Consider the following 11279-nt stretch of genomic DNA (forward strand, 5'->3'; position numbering starts at 1 on the left):
GATGTGTTCAGACTGGCTTCCCTTTGAGTTACAAAACAGAAGTGGAGAGGGAGAATGAGACATTTGTGAAGCCATCAGAAAGACTAAGCCATTTTGGTCTTCCTGAGGCTAGAGTAGTGAATAAGCCTTATTTTCACTTGCTTAGTCTTTAACTCTATCTGCTAACTCATATGAAAACTACAAACTACTGTGCCTTCACTAGGATTTTATCTTGTGTTAGCTAACTCAAAAACACACCTTTTTTCCCTAGTAAAGAGATGCCTCAACTGTCATTCAAGTTACATTCTCTTAAAGAATTTTTAATGGTTTGGAGAGGAGTTAGAGATATAGACCATATCTAACTACCCTACCTTTTTTCCTACTGTAATGTGTTAATATCCTAGTGGAGACAAGGCAGGTTGTAGTTTTAACATGTTAGATGGCTAAGGTCATCAGTGGGGAAGCCTAGGGTTTACCTTCACCAGCTAATCCGTTAGCTAAGGGCTTGTCTACACTTAAAGTGCTGCAGCTGTAGCCCTTAATGAAGATGCTACCTATGCCAATGGGAGAACTTCCTCTTTGGTGTAGTAGGACTCCACCTCCCCAAGAGGCAGTAGGTACAATGATGGAAGACACCCACCCTTCAGCATAGTGCTGTCTACACTGTGAGTTAGGTTGGTATAACTGTGTCACTCAGGGGTGTGGATTTTTGACACCCCTGAGCAATGTAATTATAAGACATAAGTTCGTCATGTAGATCAGGGCTAGTACATTATCAAAACACACCCTTTTTCTCAGTGAAAACAAGGCCCCAAGGGGAAGGAGAGTTACAAGAGAAACTACTGATTAGCTGAAGGTTTGAATATCAGTTGCTTTCTAAAGTTCTGCAAATTGTGAGCTGTTGAGTGTCCGCCCCTGCTCAAAGTTAGAAACAGGAAACGTGCATATTGTAAAAAATGTAGACAAGGAATTAAGTACATAGGCCATGACCACTCATTCTACAGCAAAAAAAAGTCTCTCTTGGTGCCTGAATCTTGTCTGACTGCATGGAAGTCATACTATTATAGTAATTTGTCTATTTTAGTAGTTTTAGATGTAATACTTCAATATTTGTACATGGTTTGTAAAAATAAGCCCAAGTAATATGAGATCACAGAAAAAGCACTCTATTAAATCATTGAGAAGTAAGGAAAGCACATTTTTGTGCATATACAAACTTTCCAGGATACTGAAATGTAGTCTAGCATGTTTCTATTGTAATATAATCAAGTTTTTTGAAATATTTTCATCTTTTGACAGTTCCTTGCACTTATATCAAGGCATAGGTAATAAGCTTTTTGGGTGGTGCATAATGTATTTACAAAAAGTTTCATCTCAGTATAAAGCTGATACGGGTATTTTACTTTTGACAACCATATTATTTCCTAATTATTTGAGTTCAGAAGGGCTCATCTTCTCAGATTTATTATAAGCAGGATTTTAAAAGTTATTTTCCCATAAAAACTTGTATTACTTGATTAATTTCCATATATTTTGGAGAAGATGGAAAGGAGACGGTGAATAAGCAGCACAGAAGTTGTAATTCAGTGGTTACTCTAATACAATTCATTACCAACAGTTTTTATTTTTTTTAAAAAAGGCTTTTTAATTTCACTTAAGTTTGGTAGTAGATTGATTTCTGTCATCATCTACCTCTAGTTCATCTACCACTTCCTGTAATTCATACTCCAGTTGACTATCTTGAGAAGGTGCAATGTCACCATCCAAAGAATCATCACTATATTTGTCCAGCAGATATTTCTGAGGTGTGATATCATTCGCAAAGGGATCCTTTATTTTCTTCTTTTTCATTTTCTTTTGCTTTTGTATCTCAGCCAGCTGCACCTGCTGCTGTTCTGCCCACCCAATGCCTTCTGTGTCCTTAACCTTTTTCATTTTTTTGTACTCCATTATTTGCTTATGGAGCACTTCATGATCAATCCCAAAAAGATTAGCTGGGATGGACGAAGCTGCCGTGTCAGAAGATGATTCACTGTGAAAAGGAAAGTATTTTTTAAGAGGCACATGGTAAACTGTACTAGGAAACTTTAAGGCACAATAACCTTTACTAAGCTTCTTTATCAAGAGATCATCTTGTGAAATCAGAGGGTAACAGAGAAGCCTTTTTAGACTCTCAGATTCCAAGCCCAGAAGGGACCATTGTGATTATCTAGTTTAGCAGTTCTCAAACATCATTACGCTACGATCTCCTTCTGATAACAAAAATTACTACACTACCCCAGGAGGGAGGACTGAAGCCTGAGCCCGCCAGAGCCCTGCCGCACTGGGCAGTGGGGGCCAAAGCCTAAGGGCTTCACCTCCGGGTTGGGGGCCTGTAACCTGAGCCCCACTGCCCAGGGCTCAAACCCTTTGGCTTTAGCTTCAGCCCCAGGCAGTTCGGCTCAGGTTTTGGCTTCAGCCCTTGGTCCCAGCAAGTCTAATACTAGTCTTGGCAAACCCATTAAAACGGGGTTGCAACCCACTTTGGGGTCCCAAACCATAGTTTGAGAACCCTGATCTAGTCTGACCTGTATAACACAGGCCACAGGACTTTCCAAAATAATTCCTAGAGCAGATCTTTTAGAAAAACATCCAAACTTGATCTGAAAATTGTCAGTTATAGACAGGGACTTACCAAATTCATGGCCATGAAAAATACATCACGGACTGTGAAAGCTGGTCTTCTGTGCACTTTTAGATTTCACAGGGGAGACCAGTATTTCTCAAATGGGGGTCCTGACCCAAAAGGGAATTGCAGGGAGGTTACAAGGTTATTTTAGGGGGGGATCACAGTATTGCCACCCTTAGTTCTGTGCTGACTTCAGAGTTGAGCGGCCAGAGAGCAGCGGCTGTTGGCTCAGCGACATCTCTGAAGGCAGCGCCCCACCATCAGCAGCACAGAAGTAAGGGTGGCAATACCATACTGTGCCATCCTTACTTCTGTGCTGCTACTGGTGGTGGCTCTGCCTTCAGAGCTGGGCTCCTGGCCAGCAGCCACTACTCTCCAGCTTCCCAGCTCTGAAGGCAGTGCTGCTGCCAGCAGCATCGCAGAAGTAAGGGTAGCAGTACCAACCCCCCACCTACAATAACCTTGCGGAACCCCCACACACACACGCCCACAGAACCCCATTTGGGGTCAGAACCCCTACAATTATAACACCATGAAATTTCAGAGTTAAATAGCTGAAATCATGAAATTTACGATTTAAAAAATCCTATAACCATAAAATTGACCAAAATGGACCGTGAATTTGATAAGGCCCTAGTTATAGAGAATCCACCACGACCCTTGGTTAATTGTTCAATGGTTAATTTCTCTCACCATTAAAAATTTACACCTTGTTTCCAGTCTGAAAACAAGGTTTCAACAGCACTCAGCCTGGTATCACCATCATTCTAAATAGTTTGTTCAGCTCAGTTCCTCAAAGGATTAGAATTTATTTTTTTACCATCTTCAGAGAAAAATTCAAGACTCAGGGCTTGTCTACATGAGGAAATATACTGGTATAACTATACTGCTTATTCCAGAATAAGACTGTCCACAGGGGCAGTTATACTGGTATAACTAGAGCAATATAATTATACCAATAAACTTGGTAGATGAGCCCTCTGACTTAGCATTACCGCTATATAAAATAAATCCTACTGTGAAGGGGAAAGAATGATGCAGATATCACTTACTTTAGAACAGTGGTCCCCAACCTTTTTCCTCTGGCAGGCGCCAGACAACGAGCCACAGAGGACCGTGGCAGCGGACGAGCATCCACTGAAAAACTGCCAATAAGCGGTGTCATCGCCGAATTTCAGCGGCATTTTGGCGGATGCTCTTCTGCCAGCCAGTATGTGGGTGCACTTAGATGCCCCAGCGTAGGCACCACGTTGGGGACCCCTACTTTAGAACCTTTTAGGGCTTCGAGTATTATGGAAATTAGCATGTTATAAATACTAAGAATTTTGGGATCTAAAGTCACATGTCCTTCAATATACTGTAAAATTTAGTACAGAAATCCCCCTAGTCTAAGATATAGGCCATAAGCCAAGGAGCTAACAACACTGCACTTCTATAGAACCTACCATCCAGGAAACTCGAAGCATAGGCGCCGACTCCGTGGGTGCTGTGGGGCTGGAGCACCCACGGGGAAAAATTAGCTTGTGCTCCGCACCCACCGGCAGCCGAGCTTCCCCCGGCCCCCACCCCCTTCTTGCCACCTCCTCCCCCAAGCACGCTGTGTCTCCACTCCTCCCCCTCCCAGCACTTCCCAGCAGCCACCTAAGAGCTGTTTGGCGGCACTTAGGACTTTCTGGGAGGGAGGGGAAGGAGTGGGGATGCTGCATGCTTGGGAGAGGAGGCAGTAAAGAGGTGGAACAGAGGTGGGGACTTGGGGAAAGAGGGTGGAACTGGGGGGTAGGGGGCAAGGTCAAGCACCCACAGGGCAGATGGCAAGTCAGCACCTATGAATCAAAATCTACAGCCTGTAAATTACTGAAACAAAAACATTTGACTTATGGTTACTGACTTTCTGCACATAGATATTGCCTTCAGAAGCACCAGGCTCTGCAGAAGAGCATATTGTAGATTGGTATTACAGGAAATGCCAAGATCACGAACTGAGCAGGAAGTTGCTGTTTTTTAAATCCATGCAGTTAACCCAAAAATAGTGAGCTGCATGTTGCTCTTCATGGTCCTACATGTGACTCTGTCCCAAATACTACTCCAATCATTTTCCACTGCCACACTAAGGTCCATACATCTAAATTAAATACATTTTCCCTTGCAGTACTTGTGACCTATGCATTGGAGCACCGTGCTAGCACACAAGAACCAGAAGGCAAAAGAGACTATGAAATAAATGTCCACATGGAGTGAAATGCACAAAGAATCCAAAGCATAAAGAGCAAGATGTAAATTTAGGTTTTTAAATGGTTTTCGGTGTTAATAATCTAAGGGGTAAGAGAGGTAACGATGGCTCTTTACAGAATATCTGTGGTATTTTGGTATCGTGTGGCAGCTCCAATCAGTAGATGGGGCTCATTGTGCTAGACACTGTAAATTCAAAGTAAAACACTGTCCGCTACATTTTGTTTTTGTTATAACTGACTACTCAATATCCCTTTACATTTATATATGGTAGTCAGTCACTCTTTTGAAAGGCAAGATGTCTACATAAGGATTTCTTTAAATTGCACTAACTTTTCCTTTGTCTTTTTTCATAACTCCATTATACTTAATTCTTAAGATGCTAACAATTAGATACCACAATAGGGGCTAGAGATAAATACACAATAGACACATAGCATAATTATTTTCTGTCTCTTTAAATAAATATTCTTTCAATTTTTAATCCAATATCCATAAATGAAAATACTTGTTGCAAAATTTCAATTAATAAACAACAAAAACAAAAAACCCACCTAAAGTCGTTTTCAGCCACTGTGTATTTTTCTTCCTGAGGTCCAAAATCAGCAATTGCCAATAACCTATCAATCTGTAAACAATTGAAAAAATGGAAAACATATATCCACTATTAAATCTATTCTGTTTACATTCATAAAGGAAACAAGCCAGAATGAGACAGTGAACAGGTCTGTTTCTTTTACATGTGAGTATCATAGCTGCCTCCCTCTGGATTTCTGGAAAGTATCCATTTCAAAATGGTCTGTATTTTCATACAGTAAAAGTCATCCCTTTAATTTACAAAGCCTCTCAATAAATACTATGAAATGTACTGTAGGGAATAATCTGCCACTAGACTTATCAGTCTATGGAACTGCCAGGAAGTACATACCTTACTGCGATCTTTACACCAAATGGAATAATTAATTAGAGGACTACTGTGACTTTCAAGGGTTGGCATATATTTGATGTGGACTGGAGAGATAATTTAGTTTTTGGTTAACTAAGAATTCCTCATTTTAAGTTAGATTTCACTTTATTCTTGTAAATTCTTCCCTTTACCAATGTCCATATACTTCAAATTTTCTGTCACCCTCTTCCCCTTTTGGAAATTGTCTGGCCCAATCTTGTATGTATGAGATTTAATTAAAAAAAAAAAAACCCAACAAACAAATAACACCACCCCACAACTACTTAAAGAGATCAGTCTGTCCAGGACTGTAAATCTCTAGTACGTTATAGGTTACCTTTAGTTGTGAAAGTTTTAACCAAATGTAAGGTTTTGTAATAATCCTTTTCTGTGATTTTTTTTCCTCATTAGTCTTTTATTCCTTTTTGTGTTTTCCTTGTATTAGGAAGTGAAAGTAACAGTCTTTCTCCCCTCTTATAAGATATAAAGTTTCCTCTACTGGGGGTTGGTATTTGAAGTACAGATTGCATATAAAAATGGACTTGAAAGTTGGGTCCTGTAGTAGAGATTTAAAGCTCCTTCTGGGTGTTCTGATAATCATTGTTAGGTTTCTGAGAAATCTTTGTGTTACTTCTGGAAAGATGAAGGAATTATATCTGCAGGCTGGGACAGAGGACTAAACAACCCTAAACTGAGCATTAATGTGCCTCAACTTTGCCTTATTACTACACTTGGTGGTGGTGGGGTAGAAAGACACTCTCACTGTGGTGGCATATGCTAACAAAAAACATTTTCTGGATTTATCACCATCTTTGGGTATGTCTACACTGGTGCTGGCTTTGTCCTTCTAGCCCAGGTAGACAGACTCAAGCGAGAATGCTAAAAACAGCAATGTGTAAGTTGTGCCAGGGGTGGCGGGTCAGGCTAGCCACCTGAGTCCACCAAGCCCACCCAGCCCATTGGGTCTGAGCTCAGGTGGCTAGTCCGAGCTGCTGCCTATGCAGCCATGTTCACGTTTATTTTTAGCATGCTAGCTCAAGTTAAGCTAATGCAAGTCTGTCTACCTGGGCTGGAAAGCACAACTGCAGTTGCAGTGTAAACCCCCTCGCTGACCAGAGGAAATTCAGCTGTTCACTTCGTATTCCTAGTGCATTGGTGAGAAATGAAAAACTCTCTGCCTCTTCCAAGGTTGCTAGTTGTGCAGTGGATGCTCTTGTGACTCTGATACTCATAATTATATGTAACCAGATCGTAACAGCACTGTGTCTAACAGTCTGCTCATTTAGGTCACAGGACGTCATGAATTAGCTCAATTTTTAATGTAGTTATCCTCTAGTTCAATTTATTCTTCAAAAGACTCCAGAGTATCACTGTGCTCTCTAATTTGTGGGACTCTCACAATCCTAATATTACCTCCTCTCATGCTCTATAATAATGAATTCCTAGAAGACATTACTATTCTAAAAGTACTTCCACTAGTCTGCAAGCCTGTTGCCTTTAGCTAAATATTATCCTCAATATACAATATCCCTGTTTCTCTCCATTAGATTCTAGTACCTTTTACAAAAAAATAACAGTTGAACCAGCTGCAGTGCAATTAGCCAGCTGGTCACCATCATCACTGCTCTGCTTCCTTTTTGGCATAAGGTTATAAAGACAGTAGTTTCCTGTCTTTCATTTGAGGTTATTTGATGTCTCTCTTTCCTGGATTAACCTGTCTATCTTCTGGAAACATCTTTAGACAGTGTTCGTCTCTTCAGAAGTTTTTATAGATAAAGTCAACAAAACTAATGAAAAAGATAGCTCTACTTTCCACTGTCCCCAAAGTATCAAAATAATTGGCGACCCTTATCAAAATATTGGAAAGCTTGTTGTCAGAGACGGGGAATTGGTTTTCAATTTAAAATTGTTTTCTAGATCTAGTGAGCAACTATGTGTCTACTTAAACATTACACCTATTAAGCCTTCCATGTTCTTCTTACATGTCTGTTCCAAAACACACTGCAACACGTGATATTTGCACACTGAGTCAGCGATTGTATCTTACCTCTTTTATAGCTGCAGCTTCTTTGTCTTTAACAAACACAATTGGAGGAACAGTTCTCAGGACCTGATGGGTAATCAAAAGATGTCTGGAAAAAATAAAATGTCCCCAGATATGAGCAATTGTAAGCATCTTTAAGACAAATGCAATATTTGTTAAATAAAAATTAAACAAACAGATTGTGAAGCATGGGTACTGTTTGCAAAGTTTATAGGGTATCAGTTCAGATGACAAATTCTAGTATTTCAAAGGACTATACTATAGATTAATGGTCTGTAGCATTCTGCTACTAGAAAAAGAATTTCTCAAGTTCAAGTCCAAGTTGGGTCTAAGTTTGTTGGATAAGGATGTAGGCTATAGGACATCTACTGAAGCAAAGACTACAGTGATGTTACTGATGAACTCAGTGAAGTGTGTACACACACAAAGATGTGACATAGTAGGGCAGCTGGAGTATTTTCTAGGGCTTCCACGTATATGGGATTTTCTGTATATGCAAAAAAGTTACAGTCTAAATTACTTTTTTTAAATTTGCAAAAATTAATCCCTTTCTTTTCAGCTAAAAGATTTAGAGGAATATACAGAAATAATACACTGACTTACAGAAAAAACTCTGAATGAGAGGCAGGCAGTTGCAGCTCTCTGATTTTCTGTCTTGCGCAGTTCCAGTCCTGGCTGCACTGTAGTTTATAGTAGCCCCAAGCTACTACCTTTTATAAACTAACAATTAGCAAAGCAAAGTGGCACTCCAGCCACACCCTACCCAGCAGACCTGGGTGGAAGAGCTGGGTATGCTAGTTATACATGGGTTGAAAGCACCCCACGAGGGGAATTTTCAGCTGGCCCCATATGGCCTGTATGCAGCCCATCTGGGCCCAACATCCTGATTCAAAGTATTCTAATGAAAGTCACATTCATGATTCATAAAAATTAGAAATTTCCCTTCAGAAATTTCCCTTCAGAAATTCTTAATAGACAGAGTAACTATTTATGAAGCAGAGTAATTGTTTACAAAACTTTACAGCACACAACAGTACCGTATACGTGGGGCACTTTTCTGTAAAATACTTTCAATACGATCATCCTCCTCTGCACTTTCAGCAGGGTTCCAGTACACACGACATGCTGAAAAGTCTGGTGACAGGGATACCTGTAAAATGCAAAGATTTTTAATAGGGCTTTCGATTAATTGCAGTTAACTTATGTGATTAACTAAAAAAAATTAATCATGCTTAAAAGAATTAATCGCAATTAATCACAGGTTTAATCACACTGTTAATAACAGAACACCAATTGAAATTTATTAAATATTTTGGAAGTTCTTTTTAGCACTTTATAAATATAATTAGATACAATGACATAATGATGATTTCTCCATTGTCTACAGAAATGCAGCCAGCTCTGGGGTGGCATTCAGTGCAGTGTAGGGTGACCAGACAACAAGCGTAAAAAATCGGGGCAGAGGGTGGGGAGTAATAGGAGCCTATATAAGAAAAAGCCCCCAAAATCAGGACTGTCTCTATAAAATCAGGACATCTGGTCACCCTATGGACTAATTCTAAGTACTCTTTGCAACTCTAGAGCTCGCCATCTCTACTATGAAACTGATCACAGAACTGTACTCATGTCTGTATGCATGCTGATCTTTTAACCAATTCTCTGTTTTTTTAAAATACATTTTAATGTAGTTAAGAATTAGATGTAAGTGTGTATTTGGATAAGATCTGAAATATTCATTAACTTGGGAGGTAATACGTCTGATCCTTTGGGATTGGTAGAACTTTCTTATTTGATGAATAAGATTTTACGTAATCCTCATCATATTTGTCTTGGGTGTCTGGATGGAAGCCCAAGGCTGGGTTGCTATAAGGGAACTGTGTTTTGGCTTCTGTACAACCAGTAAGGTATTGTAGAAGCTGTTTTGTACTGGCTTGGTAAATCTAAGTATTGGAATATCCACCAATTTTGGGGATTGTCTGCCTTATTCTTTGCAGTTTGCCCTAATTGAGTAACCTCAGTGTGGGCTCCCCTGGAACCCCAGTCACAGCCGGTATAAACTGTGACCCACTGGGAGCCCTTTGCAGGCATCATACATGGGCATAGCTACACTGGCAAGCATTCCTAATATAGATATGGCCTAAGGCCCTGATCATGCATTGTGATCCTTGCAAGCAAACTGCTGTGCCCCCACTGAGCCCCATGGAAGACCGTGAGGTGCTGCATGGTACAGGAGTCCACCTGCATAGATCAGAATAAAGGACTGGGGCCTAAAAGTTGTTTTTGAATATTGCATTATCTTGTTCCACAACTTAGTCAAAGTGACTTCACATGAACTATGGCTTTTGTACTTGCCTTGGTGAGTTCCAGCCTGAGGTCACAAACCTCTTGACTGACTTCACAGGTGTTCATCATGTCTGTCACAGCTTTATACAAGAGGACGTTTAGGACCTTTTTGCGTATGCTGTCTTCTTTCTTAGTTTTCTGCTGAGTAGCCTTTAGTATAGTGGCCAACTTGGATGGCTTGTACACCTTTAAAAACAAAAACATTAAGAAATACTCTGGACAAATGTACAACTTTTTTTGTAATTCTACTACTTTTCAATTTTATCAGCAAAGAAGTGTGATCTTAAAGTATTATATTCAAGATTTATTTTCCCTTTTATTTTGTAGCGTCTTTAATTTAGCCATCTATAAAACTCAGTAAATCTATGTTCTAAAATGGAGTGGACATAATCAGGAAAATTATTTTTTATTTTTAACAAAAACTATATTTTTTAGTTCACTTTTCAAACTGTACTTTGGATAAAACCTAAAGGGTCAGATATTGCAATATGGCATGCCTTAGGAAAACTTTAAGCATGGAACATGCTATTTATGAACTTCAAATGTAAACAGAACTAGATTATGAAAAATCAAAAGTAGAATATTTTTGAACAGGGGGGACAAAGACACCACTTCCTGCAGCTCCCATTGGCTGGGAATGGCGAACTGTGGCCACAGGAAACTGAGGGGCTTCATGCCTGTGAACGCTCCAAGTAAATAAACATCCCAACCAGCCAGTGGCTTAGCCTGATGGGCTGGAAGCCAAAGTTTTCCAACCCCTGAAATATAGGGTTGGCTTATGAAAGGGTCATATGGTTTTTGCTATTTTTAACTATCCATTTTTTGGGCGAGGGGGGTCAATTAATAAACGAACAGGCTAATGAACGAGTATATGCGGTAATTACAATCTGAAGGTTGCTACAGAATGAGTATCACAGGTCACTTACTTGTGGATAGATTGTCATCTTGGGCTGTGGAAAACTTGCCCTTGTTTGTAAGGGAGACAGGGTAGGTGAGGTAATATCTTTTATTGGACCAACTTCTGTTGGTGGAAGCTTTTGAGCTACACAATGCTTCCTTACCCAGACCTG

At 39.9% G+C, this 11279-nt stretch overlaps 1 protein-coding gene across 1 annotated transcript; it reads right to left on the bottom strand.

Annotated features, from left to right (window-relative positions):
* Positions 1 to 1213: 1213 nt before the first annotated feature.
* On the bottom strand, positions 1214 to 10428 carry RBFA (ribosome binding factor A). Its single transcript, XM_075061337.1, has 5 exons — positions 10219 to 10428; positions 8904 to 9016; positions 7870 to 7954; positions 5431 to 5504; positions 1214 to 2011 (listed from the first exon to the last, which is right to left on the bottom strand). The coding sequence occupies exons 1-5, from the start codon at positions 10411 to 10413 to the stop codon at positions 1630 to 1632; spliced, it is 849 nt and encodes a 282-aa protein (XP_074917438.1). The 5' UTR covers positions 10414 to 10428; the 3' UTR covers positions 1214 to 1629.
* Between the last annotated feature and the right edge of the window lie 851 nt (positions 10429 to 11279).

Source organism: Chelonoidis abingdonii, unplaced genomic scaffold (assembly GCF_003597395.2).
Source record: "Chelonoidis abingdonii isolate Lonesome George unplaced genomic scaffold, CheloAbing_2.0 scaffold0015, whole genome shotgun sequence".
NCBI lineage: Eukaryota > Metazoa > Chordata > Testudines > Testudinidae > Chelonoidis > Chelonoidis abingdonii.

What these genes read in the sequence shown, in the direction of transcription:
- RBFA (XM_075061337.1), bottom strand. Translation starts at nt 10,413, where the DNA reads ATGTTTTTGTTTTTAAAGGTGTACAAGCCATCCAAGTTGGCCACTATA. An exon ending in AAAAGTGCCCCACGTATACG is followed by an intron (nt 7,955 to 8,903) that starts GTACTGTTGTGT and finishes TATTTTTTCCAG; the next exon opens with ACATCTTTTGATTACCCATC. An exon ending in GTGGCTGAAAACGACTTTAG is followed by an intron (nt 2,012 to 5,430) that starts GTGGGTTTTTTG and finishes TCCTTTTCACAG; the next exon opens with TGAATCATCTTCTGACACGG.